The sequence below is a fragment of the Capricornis sumatraensis genome, chromosome 5, assembly GCF_032405125.1.
Source record: "Capricornis sumatraensis isolate serow.1 chromosome 5, serow.2, whole genome shotgun sequence".
NCBI lineage: Eukaryota > Metazoa > Chordata > Mammalia > Artiodactyla > Bovidae > Capricornis > Capricornis sumatraensis.
In genome coordinates this window covers 79,262,310-79,288,362 of record NC_091073.1, presented here as the reverse complement: position 1 = coordinate 79,288,362, position 26,053 = coordinate 79,262,310, and the positions used below count along the sequence as shown (strand labels likewise).

Genomic DNA, 26,053 nt, shown 5'->3' with positions numbered 1-26,053 from the left:
TCAATCCCTAGATTGGGAAGATTCCCTGGAGAAGAAAATAGCAACCCACACCAGTATTCTTGCCTGGGAAATCCCATGGACAGAGGAGCCTGGTCCATGGAATCACAAGAGTCAGATATGACTTAACAACTAAAACTACTATGACATACTTCACTATTAGGAGGGAGGCAAATGTCAATGGTTGAAGTTTATATAGAAACTTCATTAAAATTATTTGTAATTTATAATTAGCTTGGTTGGTTTAATCTACATTAAGTACAATCTAATAATTACATTCAAGAAAACACAGCAAAAATATGTCAGGAATTATTCAAACCACTGCATATAAATGTATACACACATGCACATAACTACTCATACAATCCTAGCAACAGTGCATGAGGTAGATAATACTGTTATCTCTATTTATAGATGAAGAAATTGGTAACAGAGATGTTAAATAATTTGTCAAAGTTACACAGCTAACAACTCCTGGAGGCCTCAATCAGACTGATTCCAGTCTGTGCTCACAGTCACTGTACTATAAGGCTTCTCCTACCAGTCTTCATATCTTTCCATCCAGAAACCCTAATGGTGAAGGAGAATGAATATAAGTAAGAAATGTCTTTTAAGTCTTCTACATATTGTTAAAATAAAATTTAATTACTTTATATACACACACACACACACACACACACACACATAATATCATTCCTCACTTCCAAATATTAAATAGAAGCTACATTCCAGGAAGATATGCCAAATTAATTTTGTAGCTTTGAGAATTCCTTGGCACTGACCATGTGCTTCTAGACATACTCTAGTCAGAGGAACATGGTGAGATAAATGTCGTTTAGGACTGCCTAAGTAGAGCTATGCATACATCCTCTGTATTATGCTCAATTTTCTGAACTCAAAGGGTTTCTGCTTATGACTCATTCAAGGTGGGTTATTTTTATTATTATAATTATTACTTACTTATTTTTTGTTTGTAGTGTTTTATATCTAATGAGCTTGCTATCATCTTTAGTGTCAACTAATTTTCTTTCACAGAGATGAAAGGACACAAATAACTTTAGTATCTTTGCTAAGTTAAAGGTCCATTATTCTGTTAATAATATCAAGAATGGTGGCAATCACAGGCAGTGACATACCTAGAACTCTGCATGAGAATATCTCTCAGAGTTTTACTGAAACAAAAGTGTACTTTTTCTTTATATTAACTATGGACTCACTTATTGAGGCTAGGAGGGGATTACTGTAAGGATAAATGAGAGTCTGTCATTCTCAGCCTTTCTGGATCATTCTATGACACACTAGTCTTCACATTACCTACAAATCATACAGGTTTTTTTTTTAATGTTGATTTTTCCTTGTTTGTCAAGCTAGAAGTTATTAGTAAATGATTATTGACTTTGAAGTAGTCTAGCTGTTTCTTTAATTTTGTGGGGAAAAATCCACATAAAACAAATTCCTTGCTGTCATGTGTTTGGGAACATTCATCTAAGTAAACCAATTTCTTCACTGGAGGAACTTTCAGACTTTATTACACCAATGCACATTATGGAACTCCAAGAGGGATTTTTGTTTAAAACAAACATTTAAACTATTTGGAGGCACATTTAATCACAGAGTAGTGTTCTGTGATCCTCAGTTTGTAAAGACCTAATAAAGACATATTTAATTTTTGTTAAACAGTTATTGTACTTACTGCTAATAAATCCAAAAGGAGAAAAATGCCTTCTTTTTCAAGAAAGTAATCCTCTGAGGGGTAACATCCCAAAATGCAGCACCTTAAATAAAAAGGTAGGTAATAACTTAACAAGGCTTTACTGGTAAATTCAATTTGTGAGTTTATTTCTATCAAAAATATCTTTTCAAAGAATATTTTTCTTCATTCTCTCAAATCAGTTTATTTCTTTGCTTAAAAACTGAACTTTGAAGAGACTGCCAGTGTAGTTTAATTTCAACTATTTAAAAACTAATCCCAATTGTTTTTCATTACTGCCTATTTTCTGTAGATGCAATGTTCTCCTTTGCTTTCCCAATGTTAATTATTCCTAAAAGTCTCCTCTGGTTGCTCTATGAACTATTTCTTCAAGCTTTATTCATTTACTGTCTTTTACAGTGCTGGCATACCTGAAATACTTGCTTTTTTAAATTGCTTTTAATTACATCTTATCTTGGCATGAGATTATTTGCTGAAGTGCCTGCTGTGAAGTGCCTCATCGAGTGAGGGACTGAAGTTGTTGCCAGGGCTCCTTTCACTGTTTTCCTGGGTTGCAACAGACATAGGCTGAACAAGCCGCTGCTGGTGGTGGTGGTAAATTGAGCCCAATCTCCCTCTAGTCTTCCCAGGAATGGCAAGCCTGCTGGGGTCAATCGAAATCTCTTTTCTATTTAATGTGGTATTTATTTATTTATCTATGATTCAATAATAATATGATAATTATTTAACATGGCTCCCTCTTGGGGAAAAAAATAGAGAGACCTGTTTCCTCTGGCTGTTTTGTGATGGTGGTTGTGTGTGGTGGCAGATGTAAGGATTGGTACATAAAGGCCATCAGCTTGAATACTATATGAGGAACAGTAGATGCTCTGTGTTTTCCCAGGCCAGGCCAAAATGGAAAGCATTCAAATCACAAATATAAGGATCTAAGTTTAGATACAAGAATGGTTTTTATATTTGAGTGATGGACAAGACTACTTTCCAAGGTATACTTGTAAGTATTATTTTTGGACTATTGAAAAGAAAAAGGCTTGTCTTTCTTCTGTAGTTTTGAGGGAAGAAAATGGATACATAGCTAGAGAGGTAATTTTCTTTTACTGTGGGTACAGCCATACTCACCAAATGCTGTCTAGTGTACTATAAAGAAGTACATTATAGCCTAATCCACTCTGTAACTTCTTGGGGTCTGTTTTCATTACATGAAGAATTATATCCACTCCTCCAGTTCCAAAAATTTCCTAAGAGATTTATTTACAATTATTTCTTGAAATAAACAAATACTCATTTCCTTTCCCATTTCATCTTATGCCATAAAACTTTTCAACTAGGAAAATACAACATTGTTAAGAAAACAGTGTGTATGGACATGCTCAGTTTCTCAGTCATGAACTCTTTGTGACCCTATGGACTGTAGCCCACAAGAGTCCTCTGTCCATGGGATTATCTCAGCAAGGAAAATAGTACAGTAATACAGTTTTGTTTTTTTTTAATTTTTACTCACTTTTCTCAGGAACTTAAGACAAATTATTGTAAAGTTGGTCATTTTTTAAGAGAGGATACCAATCAATATGCCAACTTAATGCCCATTTATATTTTTCCTCTTTCTCTTTCTTTAAAAAAAAAAAAAAACCCATAAGACTTGTCCCATGGCTTTTTTTTTTTTCACACTGTAGTGAATGTAGTCTAACATAATGTCAGATAAGTACCAGATAGCAACAACTAATTTAAGGGGTTAAAATTCTATTACGGAAGACTTTCTAATGTTTCCAAGAGAGAAATAATCAATAGCAGTTAAAACTTTTAATAATTTATATAAAGTTATTACCAGTTAATATCTGTCCCATACTAAGTATCTTTCTTATAGTCCTATTATTCTATTCTGGGTCCCAGTAAGCAAGACTATGAGTATTTTCTAGAAGAACATAGACACAAGATGATAGAATATAAGAAGTTTCACAAAAGCTTTGAGCTAAGTATGTATTTACTGTTCTTTTGGCTTCTCCCTCAAATCACTGTACTGAAGCCTTCAAAATTTTTACTTTTTACTTTTCCAAATCTGTATTATTATATGTTATTAATCTCTGAGACTCAGAGTTTTCTAAGGCATTAAAAAGATCAAAAGGAATTAAACTCTTTTTTAACTTTTAGTTTTAGGTATGAACCCAATTCAAACACAAAATGGCATTTATAATGGTACAGCCACTTTGGAGAACTATTTGCCAGTTACTTCAAAACATAACACCTAGCTTATGATTCATCAGTTGTACTCCCAGGTATTTACCAAAGAGAAATGAAAGCATTTTTTTCCCACAAAAAGACTAGTGCAGCAACCTTAATTAAAGCTGTAAACATAGTAGTCCCAAATGAAATCAGCCCAAGTGCTTATCACCAAGGGATAGAGAAACAAATTTTGGTATACAATGAAATACTATTCAGCAATAAAAAGGAATGAATTATTGATATATGCAACAACATAGATATATTTCAGAAACATGGTGCTGGGTGACAAAAACCAGAACTAATAGGGTAGATAATTATGTGATTCTATTCATATAAAGTTAAAGAATAGGCAAAACTAATTTATGAAGATAGAAACCAGAATAGTGGGTTGCCTAGACGCAAGTAGGGGCATGGCTGCTAAGCAGCATGAAAGAATTATAGAGAGAAAAACTCGATATATTAATTAGGATACTGGTTAAATGCATGACGTTTGTCAAATCGAACGATATACTTAAGATCTATATACTGTATGTAATTATACTCTAATTATAAAAAGAATATTAAATCTTCATAAGATTAAAAAACACCAACATTTATGGACATTTACTAAGAAATAGTTCCTAATGTTATGTGATTGAAAGATCTGAACAAAACTTTGATTCACAGGCATACATACCTTCCCAGGAATATGATGTTCACAAAGACCAGACAATATAAGTAAAATATCAGACTGAATTTCCAGAAGAATGGCCTCTTCCTTATCATTATACTTGCTTATTGTATTTTTAAAGATTCCTGATTTGAAGAAAGTTAAAGAATGTAAAGTTATTGAACACTGCATTTCTATTTTGATCAATTACTGTTCTGAAATTCTTATAAAATTTCAACTAGAACTATTTTTAAAAGGGTTATTTTCATTGCATGGTTTCCTAGAAGCTGTAGACAGATGATAAATGGATTCTTTGAGCTCTCAATACAATCAATATTCTGATATATATATACAGAATTTCTAGTACATAATTAACTGAATATCATTAAAAGCAGCCTTTTACAACCTGACACTTCATCAAGAAAAGAAAACTGTTTAAAAATATGCAATTTCATGAGGCAAAGACACATGCCTTTGCAAAAATATGACCAAAATACTGATCTTATCTTGCCTCATCTCTTCTTATCCTTATGATTTACAGGGTCAACTTTAAGTAAAGGTGGACGAGTGCCCCAAGTATGTTTTCTATTTCTGTTACTTCTTTCTGTGTTGTCTAATTATGTCTACCCGAAGGCATCTTTGACAACTTAGGTAGCAATATTCCTATGTCCTTTGAAAGTTCTCCCTTGCTTCCAATCAAAATTTTAAAAGACTTGAAAATAGTCACTTACACTGATGGAATGTCATTCACAAGAACATTCTGCTTCAGAAAAGGACTTCTCCTTTAAACTTTATATAAGGAACAAAAGTCACTTTTCTTCACTTAAAGTGAATCAAAGGGAATTAGCATTAACAGCAAGGTGTAGAGCTATGTTTCAAAGTAAAAGGGCCATGGAAACTATAGCCTATTGCCATAGTTGTCCCTGAAGGGAAAGTTCTCGGTCCTGTTATGGCGAATTACAGGTAAAGGATCAGAGTCTAGGAAGGCTAGTTGAGTGTGCTGGAGGCCAGGGCAAAGGTATGCCATGGACAGAAGGCCTATGTTCTCTTATTAGGACACCTTCTAGGAATCCAGCTTGGCTTGCCTCAGGTCTGCTTCTCTTTGCTAGATTAACTCCTCTTCTTCCTATCTGTGTATGGGTATGTCACTTTCCCTGTTATCTGTAATAAATGTTATGTTAATGCTGAATTATTTTCTTAATATTTATCCTTTAACTCCCTACATTTACCCTCCCTGTGTCCTGTTTTAAATCATTAGATATAATTCTTTCATATTTCCTCTTTCTAAAATAGCATTGTATATATAACTTCCCTAATCCAAACTACTGATAGCTCCCCGTGGTTAAAGTGGATGAAGTTCAAACTCTATTATTATCTGCCATTCTGCAAGCAATAAATGCTGGAGAGGGTGTGGAGAAAAGGGAACCCTCCTACACTGTTGGTGGGAATGCAAACTAGTACAGCCACTATGGAGAACAGTGTGGAGATTCCTTAAAAAATTGCAAATAGAACTACCTTATGACCCAGCAATCCCACTGCTGGGCATACACACTGAGGAAACCAGAATTGAAAGAGACACATGTACCCCAATGTTCATCGCAGCACTGTTTCTAATAGCCAGGACATGGAAACAACCTAGATGTCCATCAGCAGATGAATGGATAAGAAAGCTGTGGTACATGTACACAATGGAGTATTACTCAGCCATTAAAAAGAATTCATTTGAATCAGTTCTGATGAGATGGATGAAACTGGAGCCGATTATACAGAGTGAAGTAAGCCAGAAAGAAAAACACCAATACAGTATACTAACACATATATATGGAATTTAGAAAGATGGCAATGACGACCCTGTATGCAAGACAGGAAAAAAGACACAGCTGTGTATAACGGACTTTTGGACTCAGAGGGAGAGGGAGAGGGTGGGATGATTTGGGAGAATGGCATTCTATCATGTATACTATCATGTAAGAATTGAATCGCCAGTCTATGTCTGACGCAGGATACAGCATGCTTGGGGCTGGTGCATGGGGATGACCCACAGAGATGTTATGGGAAGGGAGGTGGGAGGGGGGTTCATGTTTGGGAATGCATGTAAGAATTAAAGATTTTAAAATTAAAAAAGAAACAACAACAACTCTTTCTAGCTTGGCCTCTGACTAAACACTTAACTTTATCTCATATTATTTATCTTCATAAAACTTTGACTCCACTTAAACTCTCTCTGAACAACCATCATGTATATTTTGGCTTCATGTCTTTGCTCATGCTGTCCCCTTGTGTGAAAGACCATTTCTTTCTCTTTTTTCCTCTTGAAACAGCCTTACCTTCACACTCTAACTCATAAAGTTTCCTGTTAAGAATTGCCCAGCCTTGAAAACTACCTTGTGCCATTTACTCTCTGTATTACTCACTAGGTGCTTTACTGATGGTGCAGGGTAACTCATACTATCTTTCTATGACATATATCTTTCCTTTTGTTTCCATTAAGGCAAGGTCCTGGGAGTTCTGCTCTATACATATTTATGACATCAGTGCCTAGACAACAGGTGTATAAACATTTGTGTTTACAATGCAATTACTATGTGTTGAGCTTATTACTACTATGGAGCCCTCTGTTAGACTCAGTAAGAGAAGATCCTTACCACTAGGAACTCACATAATAAAGATCAGCTTCTTTCAAGTTAAAGGGATAAGGTCCTAAGAAGAAAAAAACCTTTGCTATTTGCTTTTCCTTCCCCACTTGCCACCCAGGTAAGATTAAGACTTCTACCTGGATATATGGAAAACTGTATTCATCCTGTTAGGCTGGGGCCCTAACATTGAGTTCTGCATAATGAAATGTGCACAGAAGAGATAAAATCTACGTTCAGGTTTGGTTATCCTAAGTAAACTCATCAATAATGTGAATGTTTTTGCCTAGCCCCTTTTTTCAATATCCTCACTTTCTTTATTTATATAATATTAGAGGGTACCACCCCAATTCAGGCTTCCCTGGTGGCTCAGCTGGTAAAGAATCTGTCTGCAATGCAGGAGACCTGGGTTCAATTCCTAGGTTGGGAAGATCCCCTAGAGAAGGGAACAGCTACCCACTCCAGCGTTCTGGCCTGGAGAATTTCATGGACTCTAGTTCATGGGGTCACAAAGAGTAGGACATGACTAAGTGACTTTCACTTTCACCCCAATCCACTACTGATGGAAGAGTGGGCACCTGTCTTAACAGATAAGAAAGTTTTTGAGTAAGCATTTATAATTAACTGACATCCAGCAAATTATATCACTTACCCATGTGGTAGTCACTGAACATGAGTATGACTAATATAACTCTTACTTCTCAAAGTCAGGAAAGGTTAGGGCCAGATAACTATTTATTATTTTTTAATAATAAAAGGCATAAAGTTTTAACTTTAGGGGTTCTCAATTTTTTGAGAACTCAATTTTGAGCTCACATGTATGAATGTTGGGGATAAAGTGACTTAGCATTGTCAAATCTAAGTTAAAAATTAAGGATATCCTGATATTTCACACCAGAAAGCCTATGTAAATTTCTGAATACACCAGTGTACCAGTGTTCTGGTATGTCAAATGCACTGGAAAATGTAATGATTTCCTCTTTTAAAATGACTCCAAAAGGTCTGGCCAAAAAGTGGTGATCTTACTACTAAAAGAATGAAACATAACCATAGTCCATTAAAAAAAGGATAAATGAAACCATATCCGAATTAAATAAACACATGTTTTAAGGATAAGTAATCATGATGTTTCAGTAAAGACAAACTAATTTATACCAATAGTATGAAACAAAAATCAAGAAATATTTAGGAGTTTGTCAGCTATCGGACAAAATAAATGTACAGAAAAACATTTCAAACAAAATTTCTAATTTATAAAAATCCTACTTTCATCAGGACAGAAACGTGTTATGTTTTACCTATTAGTTGCTGAATTGCTCCCTTTTCACACAGATCCTTGTTTATAGTATCATTCTCAAGGTAGACCATGGCTCTCAAGAGTCTTAAACTGTAACGCATCTGGGCAAACTTATTGCCACGGCCACCTGCACCATGAAAACTGTTACCATGACTAAAGAAGGAATCTGTAGGAAAATATTAATAGTTTAGTTTACATCAAGAAATTTATACATTATTTCTGTCTATATAAGTTTAAAGAGATGGTAAAATTTTGTCATACTTCAGGGTTTTCCTTTTTAGGGAAGTAAATGTGATTTTGATTCCCCTCCTCTATTTCCTGTATGTGTTTTAAAATTTTACTCAAATGTTTCATTATTGCATGTATCTTTTGTCATTTGTTTTTTATTAACTCAACATTATGTTTTTAAAATTATTCACATGGTTACAAGTAGATCTAGATCACTCAGTTTTAACTGTTTTCCACAGCCACATTATAAATAACATTTTATCTGTTCACTAGTACAAACTGCTAAGATGAACATTCTAGTTCATGTCCTCTTGTTCCCACAAAGAAGTGTTTTGCCTGTGACACCAGAATCCTGTAGGGTACACCCACATGGAGTTCTACTCACCTTGCCAGACTGTTTCCCAAAGTGGTTATATGAATACAATGTATAAGAAATAGATTTTTTCCTTGATCTATTAAATGTGAAATAGTAGTTCACTGTTATCTTAATTTGCAGAGCAGTTACATTTCCTCTGTAGTGCAGTGGGGTTGAGTGTCTTTAAATTTTTTTTTTTTTTTAATTTGAGATTTTCTCCAAAATTTTTGAAGAATTTTCTTGGCAAACCTTATTCTTTGTCTACTCTATGGAGTTATTTTCTTTTTGATATTTGAGAGTTCTTTATGAGCCTGAATTCCAACTGTTTATCAGTCAGAGGGGTGAATAAATATCTTCTCTCAATTTGTAAATTGTTATCTTATTCAGATTCTGTCATTCTGTCACACAGATATTTCTGTTTTACAGTAATTGATACATTTAATAATCTTTTATAATCTTATAAATAGTTTAAGCTCTTCTGTTTTTTAAAAAAATCTTTTTTCACCCTGTTATCATAGAGATAACTTCCCATGTTTTCTTCTAAGATTTTTACAGTGTTTCACATTTAGGGTTTTAGTTCATTTTGCAATTAACTTTTTAAAACAAGTTGAAAAGATCTAATCTTTATTTTTTTCACAGAGGGCCAACTGCCCAAGCACTATTTTTTTCTCATTGATTGGCAATATCATCTCTGATAATTCCCACCTCCCATATATTCCATTTCACTGGTCTATTCCAAGTCTAGTACAATATAATTTTAATTACTATAGCTTTATGGTCAGTCTTGATAAGTAACAAGACAAGTCCTCTTTCTCGGATATAATATGCATTCTTAGAAAGGTTCTTTTAGAGGTATCTTTTTGTTTGGTGCTAAAAAAAAAAAGTTCAAAATACTATTCGCAGTAATGTGTATAGGTTTAAAAATGTGCGTTCTGGAACTAGACTCCTTGTATTAAATCCTGGCTCTGCTACTTACTATTTGAAAGCGACAAGTTATTGAACTCCTCTGACTGAGTTCTATCTACTGACCTGCAGGACTAATAACAGAACCTATAACTCCTAGATTTGTTTTGAGGCCTAAACGATTTAATATTGTTGAAAGGGTTGAGGCCTACCTCACAGTAGATACTCAATAACTGTTAGCCATCAGGCTTCCTTTGGTTAAGCAGCATTACCCTTTGCTTTTTTTTTTTTTTTTTTGGTCTTATAGATTTCTATAAATATAAATGATATAAAGCAGATGCAGGAGAACTGTTTTATTTAATGTGCAGGAAAGATTGAGGGCAGGAGAAGGGGAAGACAGAGGATGAGCTGGTTGGATGGCATCACCGACTCAATGCACATGAGTTTGGGTAAACTCTGGGAGTTGGTGATGGACAGGGAGGCCTGGTGTGCTGCGTGTTCATGGGATCACAAACAATTGGACATGACTGAGTGACTGAACTGAATGAATTTAACATGACTAAATTTAATAACTCATCATATTAAAAGCTAGAGAATAAAAATAAGCCATAGTTTTCTCTCCCTCATTGATAAATGAGTGCTATTCCTGATCTAATAAAAATGCACCATGTAAAATTATTTCCAAAGCAAAGTTACTACCAGAAAAGAAAGCAGTATCTTCCTTATAAATTTTTTAAAAGAATATATTTATTTCCCTTCTAAGAATTATGAGAATTGAGATGAAACAGTCATATAAATTATGGCTCTTGTTAATTTAGCAGGCAATATGTGGCTAGAGATCTAGATTTGAAGCTCCATGAAGGTAGGATTTTATTATTTTGAACATAAGTGTTTCTTTAGCAGATAAAATATGGTAACTAGTAGGCATTCAATAAATATTTGTTGAATGACTAATTATAATATTATAGGACAGTATAATTATTGGATAGGTCTAATAATACAAAAAATTTAAATCAGTTTAAATGAATGATTTCTTTTACTGAAAGGTATGTATCAGGTATAGCTAACATTTACTAACATCTGACTCTAAATGAAATCTCAGACTTTTTTTTTTTTAAACAGAATTTAAATATATTAAAATCACTGAAGGTCAGATCAACATTTTTAGTTCTCCTTTTAATTGTATTTCTTTTTGTATACCACCATTCAGTTGAAGGATTCCCTGGTGGCTCAGATGGTAGAGTCTGCCCGCAACGCAGGAGACCCAAATTCTATCCCTAGATTGGGAAAATTATCTGGAGAAGGAAATGGCAACCCATTCCAGTATTCTTGCCTGGAAAATTCCATGGACAGAGGAGCCTGGCGGGCTACAGTCCATAGGGTCGCAAAGAGCTGGACATGACTGAGCAACTTCATTTTCACTTTTATTCAGTTGAAATGTGTAAATTGGAATTTTGACAGGAATCTGAAAGCCCACTTACCTTCATTATCACACCATGCTAGAAATTCAAGGACTTGAGCATTTCCATTATAGAACATGTACTCGTCTATTAAAAAAGGAGCCACTGATGACAAAGTGGCAATCGCGTGCAGCTGTAGTTCTTCATACTGTGCTGCAGACCATTCAAGTATTTTGTGTTTCTCAGGCCTTTTAACATAGGTAAACAAAGCCAAAATAACTTTGCCATCAATTAATAGCTACGAGAAAGGCAAAAGTACTATGTTAGAGACATAATTAAAACAATTTAAGGAAATTTAATAAAAGATTTCCAATTTAATGTGTTATTGATGATGATTCCAAAATATTTCCTTCCTAAAGATTCCAAGCTATGTTAAGTACCAAAAACTAAAAAACCAAAACCCAAACTCAATAATAACAACCGTTCACTATGATCCCCCTTTCTGGGCTATGCACTCTATGGCTGACAATAATACATAATAAGTAGTAATTTTAAAACCTATATTACTTATATATGCAGTTTCTATAACTGTAGAACTGCTATAACATAGCTCCTGCTTATCATAAAACCACAAGAGTCAAAAATTTGGGGCAAATAAGCTGGTGGTTATTTCTGCCTTCCTTGCTTTTCTAAAAAAGAAACCTTTTAGAAACGCAATTGTATATTTGAGTTGTATACTTTAAGAAATTATACACTTCAAGAAATCAATTTGACTATGGTTAATTTTTAAGCATAGCCAACAGAACTTTTACAAATACTCTATCTAGTTTGTATTGAATCCATGATTTCAATAAAAATAAAAAGTACAATGCTATGATAATATGACAATCAAGTTAATATTATAGTTGATTCTGATTGATACATATTTATGGTTCAAAAGATAGTAACACACCATGTGCTATATTCTATTCATTTTTTTTTTCATCTGGCATTATTCTACAAAGATATTTTCACAACAGCATCTATGAATTTTTCTGAAATTTATATTATTCCGCATGGAAAGAGCACAAGATTTAGAACTGAGAAAGCAAAAATAACTATTAGTTCTAGCATTGCTATATTAAGTGAATAATTTTTTTGAAATACTCTGTGAACTGTAAGTAATAGTACACATATTCATTATCACTACCACTACTGAGCCACAAACACAAACATATGACACACAAAAAATTGATTGATTCCATTGCTTACATCTGTGCTTTAAGTAACTTACCATAGTCTTTGTGCCATTTGACTCTGTATCTGTCATTTTAATAGTTATATGATACTCCATTGTAATAATAAAACACATTCTATTGATTTTCTATATGACATTTCAGAAAATACATTTAGGTTCTACAGAGTACATGTTTTTGATATGAATAATAAAGTTATAATTGTAAAGACAGGCTTTTTCCTGAGCATTTTTTGGTATATTCCTCAAAGTGTCATTACCAAAAATTTTTCATAGCTCTTTTAATCCTCATAATAATTTCATGAGATAGGTATGTTTTCTATTTTGAAATTGAGATAACTGGAATTGAGATAAGCTAAAATACTTATTCTAGATCACATTACTAGAAAGCAAAGAAACGAGTTTACCTGACTAAAGCCTTAATCACCATACTATACCACTTTTATATTATTACTAATGATGTTAATAGACTGAATGCCCCCCTGGAACTTGAGTTTTAAGACTAAAATGAAGTTTCAACTAATGCAGTATTAACTAAACAGATGGAATTGTTAGTAAGCAGTTATTTTTTTCTGTTACCTTTTACAAAGCCTTTATCTTAGTCTCACAAGAGAAGGAGGAATTGAGCCTCAGAAAGTTCAGATGACTTTGCCAAGGTCATATAGCAAGTAGGTGATAATACAGGCTGAAATTCATTTCCAGTGTTCTTCAAATTACATCATGCTTTATTTAGGATATAAAGTATTAAGATAATTCATGGGTTTTATATATCTATATATGAGTTAGTCACTCATATTTCAACTCTTTGTAACCCCATGGACCACAGCCCGCTAGGCTCCTCTGTCCATGGAATTCTCCAGGCCAGAATACTGGAATGGGTAGCCATTCTCTTTTCCAGGGGATCTTCCTGACCCAAGGATTGAACCCAGGTCTCCTGCATTGCAGGTGGATTCTTTACTGTGTTAGCCACCAGGGAAGGCTGAGTGTATGTATATATGTGTGTAGGTTAGATTTGTGTGGAGAAAAAGCAGGGTCATAGGGCTTGAAATGGGCATCACAGAGATGAGCAATTTCTTCTAGCATTAAATCATCCCTTATTACTATGGTCAAAGAGACTATTAGGCTGGGTGGGCCTATATGGATTGCCTTTCATATTATGTTCTCTTTTTAGCAGCTCTAAATATATAAATAAATCTCCCAGGTTCTCCTGCTTTTCCTTGATTTGATTTTATTTTAGGTAAAATCACTATTAATTAATAGATATGAAAAATTTTGAAAAGGTGAAATTCCAGTGAATAAGAGTTTGTTACTTAGGCAATGGCACCCCACTCCAGTACTCTTGCCTGGAAAATCCCATGGATGGAGGAACCTGGCAGGCTGCAGTCCATGGGGTCGCGAAGAGTCGGACACGACTGAGTAACTTCACTTTCACTTTTCACTTTCATGGATTGGAGAAGGAAATGGCAACCCACTCCAGTGTTCTTGCCTGGAGAATCCCAGGGGCGGGGAGCCTGGTGGGCTGCCATCTATGGGGTTGCACAGAGTCGGACACAACTGAAGTGACTTAGTAGTAGTAGTAGTATGGTAAACATATGGGCTGATGAAAGATTTGCAGCTGTGACTTTTAAAAAATTATACTACAAAGTGAGACAATTTTAATTTTTGTTTTGATTACTTTTTACCTGTATAGTAGATAAATCTTTACATAAGATCACAATTATATTAAACAGCAATTTCTTCAACTCAAAATCTTCATAGGAATTAGAGAGCTTAAGACCTTTTACCAAAGGATTTTGACTTTTAACTGTGAGGGAGAAAAAAAGGAAAAGGAAAATAAAAGCTGAAATGATGTATAAGACATATTAAGATAATTATAACTTGAAAGTTTTATGGTTTTTACCTTCATTAAATGTTGCAAATAATATCAAATCCCTGGTAAAGCCAGACTCCTAATAAAAATACACAAAAGAAACAGATGGATGAATTAATTATATGTAAATTAGGTTACAGATTCCCATATTTACTTAATATTTAAGTATATTTGTCACATTCTCCTTGTCATTGATTTGAATTCATAAAGCACTAATAGTAGGAAGGGATGAAAGCAAGAAAATAAAAGCATATAGCCAGATAAGCCTGTAATTTATTTAATATTAAAGTTAACTTTGTAGGTCCTAAGAAATATTTTACATTATTCTATGAATATTTTGTAAGATGCTGTTTAAAATTTGTTAGGAACCTAAAAATGTATTACTACAAGTTACTTAGGTAATTCCATAGCTTCAGTTGAGAAAAGAAGGAAAGAAAATAGTTATTTTCAACAGCTTTTCTTCTTAACACCCCCCCAGCTCCCCATCCTGACATCAACCACTCTCATATATGAAAGTCTTGGTCAAGAGAAAACAAACAATTCCTATTTAACCCGAAAAGCCCTGAAGAATGACGAGAACTGCAAACATTTCAGCATGAGGGAACTCATTCCTGACAGAGATATTCTAGGTGGACTTTGTACATTAGGAAGAATTTATAAGACAAACTTTGGGCTTTTGAGCTTGCAACTATATATTCTTACTACTTTAAGATCTACCTGTTTTCTTTAAAATGTGAAGATGTTATATCTGTTGATTCACATTCATGGAATTCACCCAAGTTTGCAAGGATGCTAATGAGAATTTATTGACTGACCATGGGCTTCCACAAAACATAGGTCCACCTACATATTGCAGCCTTGACTAGGAAGCTATGTAGGTAATGAATGAAAAAATGACTTTTAGACTGAGGCCAGGCCCTTGCACCTTAAAGAGACGCTAAAATTCAGGGTAAACCTGTAATCTTAGTGGTCTGAAGAACCAGAAGACAGAGGCAATCACAGGCAACCTGTGGGATAATATCAAAGAAATTAAACATAAGTATAATCAGTTTCAGAAGGACGGGAGAGAGAGAATGGGGTTGGAAAAATATTTAAAGAATTGTGGTCTCAAATTCTCCAAGTGAAAGTGAAAGTGTTACCTGCTCAGTCGGGTCGACTCTTTGAGACCCATGGACTGTAATCCTCCAGGCTCCTCTGTTCATGGAATTCTACAGGCAAGAATACTAGAATGGGGAGCCATTCTCTTCTCCAGGGGATCTTCCCAACCCAGAGATTGAACCTGGGTCTTCTGCATGGCAGGCAGATTCTTTAGCACCTGAACCACTGAATAACTGGTTTTTCCTTAAATTTACATACTCAGGAAATTTAAATCAAAGTTAATAAGTAAATTTAAAGGAAATCAACCCTGAATATTCATTGGGAGGACTGATGCTGAAGCTGAAGCTCCAATACTTTGGCCACCTGATGCCAAGAGCCATCTCATTGGAAAAGACTCTGATGCTGGGAAAGATTGAAGGCAGGAGCAGCAGGGGATGACACAGCATAAGAAGTTGGATGGCATCACCAACTCAATGGACATGAGTTTGGGCAAACTCCAGGAGATGGTGAAGGACAGGGAAGCCTGGCGTGCTGCAGTCCATGGGGTCGCAGAATCAGACATGAGCAAGCTACTGAACAACAATAACATATTCAGGAAGATCTATGAATCTCAACCAGGGCAAATACAGAGAAGAATCACATCTTGGCACATTATAGTAAAACTGCTGAAAACCAAAAAGAGTGAAAATCTTGAAAACAGAGGACAAAGTGATGCATTTTACATAGAACAGCAAATTGAAATAATGACTGCTTCTTATAGAAAACAATGGAGGCCAGAAGACAGTGGAATGATATCTTTAAAGTGCTAAAATAGAAGAAAAATTGCATCTAGAATTCCATATTTTGTGAACACAGATGTCAAGAATTAAAGTTAATTAAAACTATTCTAAGATACAAGAAACTAAGAAAATTTGTTGCTAGCAGTCAGCAGATCTGCATCACAAGGAATGGTGAAGGTTCTTTGGGTGAAAGAGATGATAACAGTTAGAAACTCATATCATCAGGAAGAGATGAAAAACATCATGAGTAGTAAATACGTGAGTAAATTATAGTACATGAGGAAGATCTCAGCTGTCCAAAGGGATGCAAAGAAGAATTGGCAGAGTGCAAGTATACTGGTGACCATAATGATATAACCTGGTATTTATAATCAAGTACATAAATGTTGGGAAGATCCCCTGGAGAAGGGAAAGCCTGCCCACTCCAGTATTCTGGCCTAGAGAATTTCATGGACAGTCCATGGGGTCACTCAAAGAGTGGGACATGACTAAATGACTTTCACTTTCACATAAATGTTACACCGTTTAGGACTGCTTCCTCCTCCCTACACCCACTGCCTCCACAATTAAAATTAAAATGCAATTTGATTTATACTTACAATCATTGGTGCCCCAGGATTTTGAGATATAATTGTTGTGATCACTAATATGTCATTTCTAAGCTGACGATCATAATGACTAACGCCTCTTATAAACAGATTTTTAAATACTTCCTTCAAAGCCCTAAAAAATAAAATCATATCTTTAAAGCCATATGTCTATGGAAATACTCAAGTATTTCCCACCAAAATCTCCCTTTTTCATTCATTTCAAAATATTTCTAATCTTTTCTCTTTCCAAATCTACCTGTAATTCACTGAGGGAGCAAATAAGAATCTCTCAATCGAGTCTATACATGGTGGTCAAAGTGACTTTTCTAAAATAAAGATTCAGTTACATCATTCTTCTTTCTAAAATTACTTAAAGGCTTTTTTCGTTTGTTCTCAGGATAAAGTCCTACCTCTTTACCATGGGTTATCAGGCCTTCCATGCTATGATCCCTGCTAACATTGTTAGCTTCATCTTTCACTATTCTACCCTGTATTTTCTCTCTCACTATATTGAATTTCTTTAAATTTTCCAGTTTTACTAAATTCTGCTCTCACTTCTCTTCCTCTGTCTAGGATGCTCTCTACATGCAAAACTCTTGTGTTGCTAACTCACATTTAGCATTCAGATACCAGATTAGGGTTTGTTGTGAAGTGTTCATTAACTCTCCAAGTATGGGTTAGGTTCCCTGTACAATGGGCATTTGCCACTCTATCTTCTAGGACCTGCTTGCTCTTCTTATGATAACAGTATCCTTATTTTTATTTAGGCAGTCACTCTTTCCCCACTTTTGGTCTTGTGATGCTGCCTTTAACTAAAGGGAAGCTAGTTAGAACATTTCTTCTTTCTGTCACTAGTAATTCACACTGGAATGGGCATATGGTCAGCACCAGGTTAGCAGGAACTCAGAAAATTTTTCTTTGAGCTTTTGGTATAGGAAGTCTTCTCTTCTGCTTGGTTTGGGGTTGTGATGATGTGATACTAGACTTCTTAGGTCTAACCATATGGATCTTGTGACTTAAGCCAACACAGTGGAAAACAGAGAAGAGAGATGAAGAGGGCTCAAGTCCTGATATTTGCTGAGCCTTGAATACAGCTGCATATGAAATCAGTTTTACCCTTAACTCTGTAGTTACATGAGCTCATAAATTTCCTATTTGGTTTGAATCAGTTGAGTTGGGGGGTTCAGTCATTTGCAAACAAAAATGTACTGATCTACCCTCTTCTGGACAACATGAAGGACCTTGCAATAATTCTCTTTCATAATGTTTAGTATGCTCTCCTTTAGTTGCCTATTTACTTGTCTGTCTCTCTTAACATAAAGTGCCATGAAAGCCACAGCAGTATAGAGACCATCTCTATACTGTTTCCAGTTGTACTTCCACAGCCTAGTACTGAACCTGGCACAGAGCAGACAGTAATTATTTGATAAATAAATGAATAAGTAACTTAAAGTCTCACTCATGTTATTGCTAATGCTTACTGCAATATCTGGAAGAGAGTAAATACTCAAAAATAGGTTTACTAAATGAACATATGAGATAGTCCTTTTAAATATATAATTTTACTTTATATATACTCAAGGACACAATTTACTTTTGTTAACAAGCTACTTTAAATGTCTTCCACATAGAAAGAAAAGACTTGTTATTATGCAAATACATTTATACCATGGTACCAAAAAAAAGTCCTGAAACAAAGCTATCACATGAATCAAAAACCTAATTGAACACAAATTTAAACAAAGAGTTTAGTTATGTCACCAGCTATCATTTTAAGGCTAAAAACATTCCTGTCTAACCCCATATACTTACAGCAAACATTTCAAGTTACTAAGCTGTTGTATGACTTCTTCTTTTGAAGATTTTTCCAGTAAGTTCCAGAGTATTTCAGATGAACGAAATAAAAGTTGTCCAGAGGGATCTGGGTCGTTGAGGTGAGCACAGATTCCACTGGCTGCTTGTGCTTTCACCATTAAAGTACAATTAACTTCTGAAAATAAATTCTAAAATTGTTTTATAGACTCGACATTATTAGATAAAAACAAATAGTTGAGAATGAAGTGTTCAGTTATGTACATAATATACAAACCAGAAGTTGAGAGGTGCTGCAGAGCTTTAAGTACCCAAAGTTTCTCAACAAGTTGATTTTCAAGCAACTCCAATGACTGGATCATTGTTTTTGCCAGTCCTCCAACTTCAGCCATTTTAATCTTATATGAGGAACTAGCCTGCTGGTAACCTAACAACAATTAGTGAATAAATATGTGCAATTATTTCACATAGAAATCATCTACATTAAACAAAGGAATGAGTAATTTATCACTAAACAGCAACAACAACAACAACAAAAATTTTTAAAAAGTATATGGCAAAGGGTTGGACACGACTGAGCAACTGAACTGATACAGCATTTTAAAATGGTATAGCACAGGGTAGGCAGACTTACTCTATAATAGGCCAGGTAACAAGTATCTTAGTTTTTGTAGCCTATAAGGTTTCTCTCTCAAATATTCAACACTGCTACCATAGCACGAAAGCAGGTATAAAATGTATAAAAATAAGTGGGCATGGCTGTGTTCCAATAAAAGTTTATTTACAGAGGGCTGGTTTTGGCTCAGGATCCACAGTTTGCTGATCCCTAGTGTAGAATTTGAAATAGGACCACAGTTTTGGAGACATATCTTAAATGCTAAAATGAACATTATTTCTTGTCTCTAGATACACTTTTCCATAAATGAAAATGGCATGATTACAAATACTAAATGTATTCATATTCAAGTCAATTCACGACTTTAGTGCTTTCAAGGGGCCACAATTATGCAATTTGGTGATGTAATCTGGCAATGAATATATAATGCTATTCTGATAAATGCTAGTGAAATATAATGGTATTTTAAGGAAGCATGATTCTTGGTGATAATAGCTCCCATGAGCAACACCACCACCTCTCCTGTGATACAGCTGCACAGGTGGTTGCCCAACAATCTCTCAACTCAAGAGAGATTAAATACACAGCAGAGGGTACCTGCTTCCTTGAGATGCAGCTATTTTCCGTTGTAGTGATATACTATCTACCTCCCTGATTTCTTGACTTTTGAGACCAACTAGATTCTTTGCCATGGTTCTGAGATGTCTGTTATTTCATCTTTATGCATTTGATCTTTAGCCCTGGACATGGCCCTGTCCTTTGCTGTGATGGGTTCTCTGGTATACCCTAGCTATTTACTTTAGGTGTATAAAAAGTAAGTATAAAGAGGAAACCAACCATTGCATAATTTCATCATTCAGAGATAACAACCTTAACATTCTGGTATATTTCTTAGAGTATTGATATTTTAATGTATCATATAATTTTAACAATACACTATATGTAGAATTTTATATTCAATTGTAGCCACTAAACATTTTATTGTAAGCCTATTCTATAAAATATTTTCCCAAATCATGGTTTTTTTTGCATAATAGCCTGGTTGCATGCCTGTACTTTGTGCTTACAGTATCTTTATATATTTAGTTTACATTTATCTAGAAGGATATTGTAATATTAAGGCTCATGAACCTGATTCCTATCCCCAGGGATATGTCTCATACAATTGCCCTACCGATGACTTTTCAGCTGTGGTCCCAAATATCCAGCCACGCCATCACCTGAAACCAACTGTGTGACACAGCTACTGAGAGCACTGCCTAAGGTTTCCAATATTCACAGCCTGGTTAAATTAAGATCAGCCTCACTTCTCTGCACCGTAACTCCTCTGTCTTATCTTATACATCATTTGTTCCACCCCCCCCTTTTTTTTTCTATCTTAAAAAGACAGTGGATATATTGCCTAGGTTAACCTTATGCTTGTACTCTTAATTCCATCCTCTCATGTTTTGGGAATTTCTTCCTCTCATTTTCCATATACTAGCTTCTTGTATCCTAAAAATTATGAAAAAAAAAACAAATATCTTCTTTGATTTTGCTACCAGTTGAGTTGTTCTCCATCTTCCTTCTTTTTCTTCTCCATCTGATCTTAATACATAAGTCGGCACTCACTGTCTCTATTCTCACAATCCTCTCATTCTTTGGTCTTGTATCTGTCCTATTTATGGCAATAGTTCCACCAAAGATGTACTAGAGTTTTCCAGATATCACATCAGTTGGTAATTTGACTCTTCAATTACAGAAGCCTCTACAGTATTTGACATTAGGACTACTTCCTTCATCAAATATTTCATTCACTGGCATACAAGACATGACGATCTTTTGCTTTTCATCCTCCACTTTGAACCTTCTGTCATTGCCAATTTCTTTGGATCGTTTTTTCCCCCTGGATCTCAGTATGGACCCTCTCCATGCTGTTATTCTTGGTCCTTTCCCATTTACATGTTTTATCTCCTGGAAAAACTCAAGCATCTAGATGGTTTCAATTTTCATTTCTATTTGGGTGAATTCCAAACCTGTATTTCTGTTAGTATTCAGTGTCTACTATCTATCAAACACTTTCTCCTGTTTATCTCATTGATAGCTCAAATATGACAGTTAATAATCTCTCTACTCATTTCTTCACTTCAGATGTCTTCCCATTTTCCCCTATTATAAGTAATCTTTTTTTTCTACCAGCGTCTTTTCACCTATCTTAAGGAACAGAGAACTTTAAAATGTATTTTATATCTTCTCTCCTTTCCTAAATTGATTATAAATTATGGAAACTATGAAGGTAGGAAATATATCCTAAAGTAACATTATATCCTCCATATAGCAAGTGTCCCCTATCTTGATACTACCCATTTCAGTGTGACTCATTATACCATTATATATTAAAATTCCTTAGCTGTAACATGCAGAATTCTTTTTCCAGAAGTGGTGGAGAATGTTATTAGCTTTGGGGATCTAACATTATAAACGTTAGAAAAGAATAATATTATCAACAGTATTAAATTACATTAACAGTAATAATTATAATTAAACTAGTTTGGGTTTAGCCTTAAAAATTTTGTTATAAATATTTAACATCAGAATATCTAAAGTTGACAAAAACATAATTTTTCTGTTTAAAATGACCGAAGAGCTTGAGACTGCCAAAAAAGCCTGTTTTTGATGTGTTGCATTTATGATCCCCACTCTGTTTTTACAAGTTCAAAGAGATATGAAAATGTTCTGTTTTATAAAGACACAAGTTATTACTGAAACAGTATTGAAAACTTTACCTGTAATATGCTTTTTTGGTGGTTCTGCATGATAAAAGTCAATAATACACTTACAAATTTGAATCCTCAATTCAGAATTTTGTATTTTCATTAAGTCACCTGTCAGAAAGATGAATGAATGCTGTTTAATAACAATGACATATGTTTATCTACAGTTTTAAGAATAAAGTGTAACATGATTATTAAAATATCATCAGCAGAGATTCAAACTGGATCATGTAATTTTAAATACATACACACATACACAGACAAAACACCCTATCTATCCTTGGACAAGAATCAACTCAGCCGTTCCTTCCCAAGAAGAAAAGAATGGTAATTAGCAGCTAGAACAAGATTGCCTAAGATTAAATCCTGCTTGACCACTTCAGTTCAGTTCAGTTCAGTTGCTCAGTGGTGTCCAACTCTTTGCGACCCCATGAATCGCAGCACGCCAGGCCTCCCTGTCCATCACCAACTCCCGGAGTTCACTCAGACTCACGTCCGTCGAGTCGGTGATGCCATCCAGCCATCTCATCCTCTGTCGTCCCCTTCTCCTTTTGCTCCCAGTCCCTCCCAGCATCAGAGTATTTTCCAGTGAGTCAACTCTTCGCATGAGGTGGCCAAAGTATTGGAGTTTCAGCCTCAGCATCAGTCCTTCCAACGAACACCCAGGACTGATTTCCTTTAGGATGGACTGGTTGGATCTCCTTGCAGTCCAAGGGACTCTCAAGAGTCTTCTCCAACACCACAGTTCAAAAGCATCAATTCTTCGGTGCTCAGCTTTCTTCACAGTCCAACTCTCACATCCATACATGACCACTGGAAAAACCATAGCCTTGACTAGACGGACCTTAGTTGGCAAAGTAATATCTCTGCTTTCGAATATGCTATCTAGGTTGGTCATAACTTTCCTTCCAAGGAGTAAGAGTCTTTTAATTTCATGGCTGCAGTCACCATCTGCAGTGATTTGGGAGCCCAAAAAAATAAAGTCTGACACTGTTTCCACTGTTTCCCCATCTATTTGCCATGAAGTGATGGGACCAGATGCCATGATCTTTGTTTTCTAAATATTGAGCTTTAAGCCAAGTTTTTCACTCTCCTCTTTCATCAAGAGGTTTTTAGTTCCTCTTCATTTTCTGCCATCCTACTACCTGTATAAACTTGTGTCTCAGTTTTCTCATCCATAAATTGGTATAGAAATAGTTACTACTTTAAAGATTGCTGTGAGAATTAAATGAGTTAGCCTGAGAAAACGGCAGAGAGTTTTCCTCCCTAGCTAGTCAGTAATCTATTGCCTCTAATAATGTATCCTTTGCTTAGAAAAGTTCCAGCTGAGCTCTGCCCCCTCAGTTTATTGACAGACTGGAAGATAATGTTTCTAGGCAGTCTTTCGCCTGCTGGTAATAATTTTATGTTCAAGTTATTGTGGCGGGGATGGAGGATAGGGAAGATTCCTTTTCAGTCATATTTAAACAACTTCTGAATTGGCTTCAGCCTATACTTCAAACTGGATTGCATTTGCTCTGGCGAAGTCCTCCAAGTATGATCCCTAAGAGAATCTGAAAATGACCAGTGGGATTCTGAAAATGATCCATGCCTTCTGGGCACCTGCAGAACAACTGCAGTCAGGAGAATCAGCTTCAGAACGGAAAAAGATATGCTTGGATTCTCTGAGGGAAAGAGATAATTAGATCTCCCTTGAAGATTTGTGTTTTGCATTAGGTCTTGCATAATGTTTATCTCTGAGGGTAGTCAGTGAGTGGGTAAGCAAGTGGACAGGAGGAGGGAGCATGAAGGAGACAGCCTAGCTTTAGGAGGATCTATCTGCAAAAACTAACACTGGGTGGGGAAGGTGGAGCAGGGCAAGGGGAAAGACAGGCTACTCTTAATTTTTTTGGACTCTCCTTTGTGGTTGAAAACTCACTAAGTTTTGAAACAAATTAGGCAACTGGAACAACTAAACTTTTCCAACAAAACTAGCCAAACCAAGTTTATGGGAAATGCTAAGGTTTCTTGTCTGTTTCACTATCATTTTAGTTCCTGTAAGTTCAGATCATCTTTCATGGTTTCCTGTTTTACAATCTCAGGGCAGAGTACCAACTTTTTCCTTCATGTTTCCAGAATCCTGCTGTTAAGTGGAAAAATATCTACTATTTAGGACAAAAAGTAATATAATTCATTTTTATAAATAGTACAAGTAGAAACTGGAAATTATTAGTAAAAATGAATATCCTTTTTTCAAAGCTTTGTATTACAATTATTTTAGTTTCAACTCATGTTTCCAGCAATTAATAAAGGACAGAACAGCAGTACTTATTGTAAGTAATCAGTGAAAGGAGTTCATTTTTTAGCTGAGTTCATATTGCCCTCAAATGAGGCAATAACATGCTCTGTGAGCAGGCATTCAACAAACAGCAGATTGACACAGTAAGAAAGGGCTGTGTATTTATTATACAAATGCATATTTAAAAGTAATAGGGGCAACAGAGATTTTTTTAATGTTATCAACCAAATCTACACATTTTAATCTGTTAATACTATCATATCCTCTTCCAGGTTGGTTGGCTTCTCACTGGTAAATTAGAGTTTCCCATTAGTTTCCAACTTGCCTGTTCCTAAAGGTCATCTTATCTAACTCCCCATGTCTATTCTAATTTCCTTCTTCACCCACTGTAGGCCACAATAATTTCTCCCGAAGTACCTACAGATGAAGACTATGAAACTTTATTTAGACATAAAAGTGTTAGTGTCTATGTTAAAATTTTTAAATGATACTAGTATTTTACTATACTAGTTTCTGTCATCTTTCAATATGCAATATAATGTTAGGAACATATATATTCAGGGAATACTTATTTTTAATTTGTATTTCTTTTATTTATACTATACAAACAAAAACTAAATTAATAAGTATAAATTTAATTTAGGATTTGTTTTGGGAACATGATGTCATGTCTCAGGGGCTGATTCAAGGAGCCATAGTGTTTGATAAATTCAGACTGAAATTGAAGAAAGTAGGGAAAACCACTAGACCATTCAGGTATGACCTAAATCAAATCCCTTATACAGTAGAAGTGAGAAATAGATTTAAGGGACTAGATCTGATAGACAGAGTGCCTGATGAACTATGGACGGAGGTTCGTGACATTGTATAGGAGACAGGGATCAAGACCATCCCCATGGAAGAGCAATGCAAAAAAGCAAACTGGCTGTCTGGGGAGGCCTTACAAATAGCTGTGAAAAGAAGAGAAGCAAAAAGCAAAGGAGAAAAGGAAAGATATAAGCATCTGAATGCAGAGTTCCAAAGAATAGCAAGAAGAGATAAGAAAGCCTTCCTCAGCAATCAATGCAAAGAAATAGAGGAAAACAACAGAATGGGAAAGACTAGAGATCTCTTCAAGAAAATTAGAGATATCAAGGGAACATTTCATGCAAAGATGGGCTCGATAAAGGACAGAAATGGCATGGACCTAACAGAAGCAGAAGATATTAAGAAGAGATGGCAGGAATACACAGAAGAACTGTACAAAAAAGATCTTCATGACCAAGATAATCACTATGGTGTGATCACTCACCTAGAGCCAGACATCCTGGAATGTGAAGTCAAGTGGGCCTTAGAAAGAATCACTACGAACAAAGCTAGTGGAGGTAATGGAATTCTAGTTGAGCTATTTCAAATCCTGAAAGATGATGCTGTGAAAGTGCTGCACTAAATATGCCAGCAAATTTGGAAAACTCAGCAGTGGCCACAGGACTGGAAAAGGTCAGTGTTCATTCCAATCCCAAAGAAAGGCAATGCCAAAGAATGCTCAAACTACTGCACAATTGCACTCATCTCACACGCTAGTAAAGTAATGCTCAAAATTCTCCCAGCCAGGCTTCAGCAATACGTGAACCATGAACTTCCAGATGTT

General features: G+C 35.2%; 1 protein-coding gene across 3 annotated transcripts in view; it reads right to left on the bottom strand.

Annotated features, from left to right (window-relative positions):
• The window catches only part of CFAP69 (cilia and flagella associated protein 69), a 53,774-nt gene that overhangs the window by 9,966 nt on the left and 17,755 nt on the right, over window positions 1-26,053 (bottom strand). For 2 of the 3 annotated variants that reach the window (XM_068973232.1, XM_068973234.1), the window contains exons 6-16: window positions 22,158-22,256; window positions 19,054-19,203; window positions 18,777-18,954; window positions 16,974-17,097; window positions 14,528-14,576; window positions 14,310-14,431; window positions 11,475-11,691; window positions 8,509-8,673; window positions 4,605-4,723; window positions 2,828-2,946; window positions 1,691-1,772 (exon numbers count right to left, since the gene is read on the bottom strand). In XM_068973232.1, coding sequence (XP_068829333.1) covers window positions 1,691-1,772; window positions 2,828-2,946; window positions 4,605-4,723; window positions 8,509-8,673; window positions 11,475-11,691; window positions 14,310-14,431; window positions 14,528-14,576; window positions 16,974-17,097; window positions 18,777-18,954; window positions 19,054-19,203; window positions 22,158-22,256 — 1,424 coding nt within the window. The remainder of the gene's footprint in view (window positions 1-1,690; window positions 1,773-2,827; window positions 2,947-4,604; window positions 4,724-8,508; window positions 8,674-11,474; window positions 11,692-14,309; window positions 14,432-14,527; window positions 14,577-16,973; window positions 17,098-18,776; window positions 18,955-19,053; window positions 19,204-22,157; window positions 22,257-26,053) is intronic. The other variant, XM_068973233.1, reaches the window with a different exon arrangement.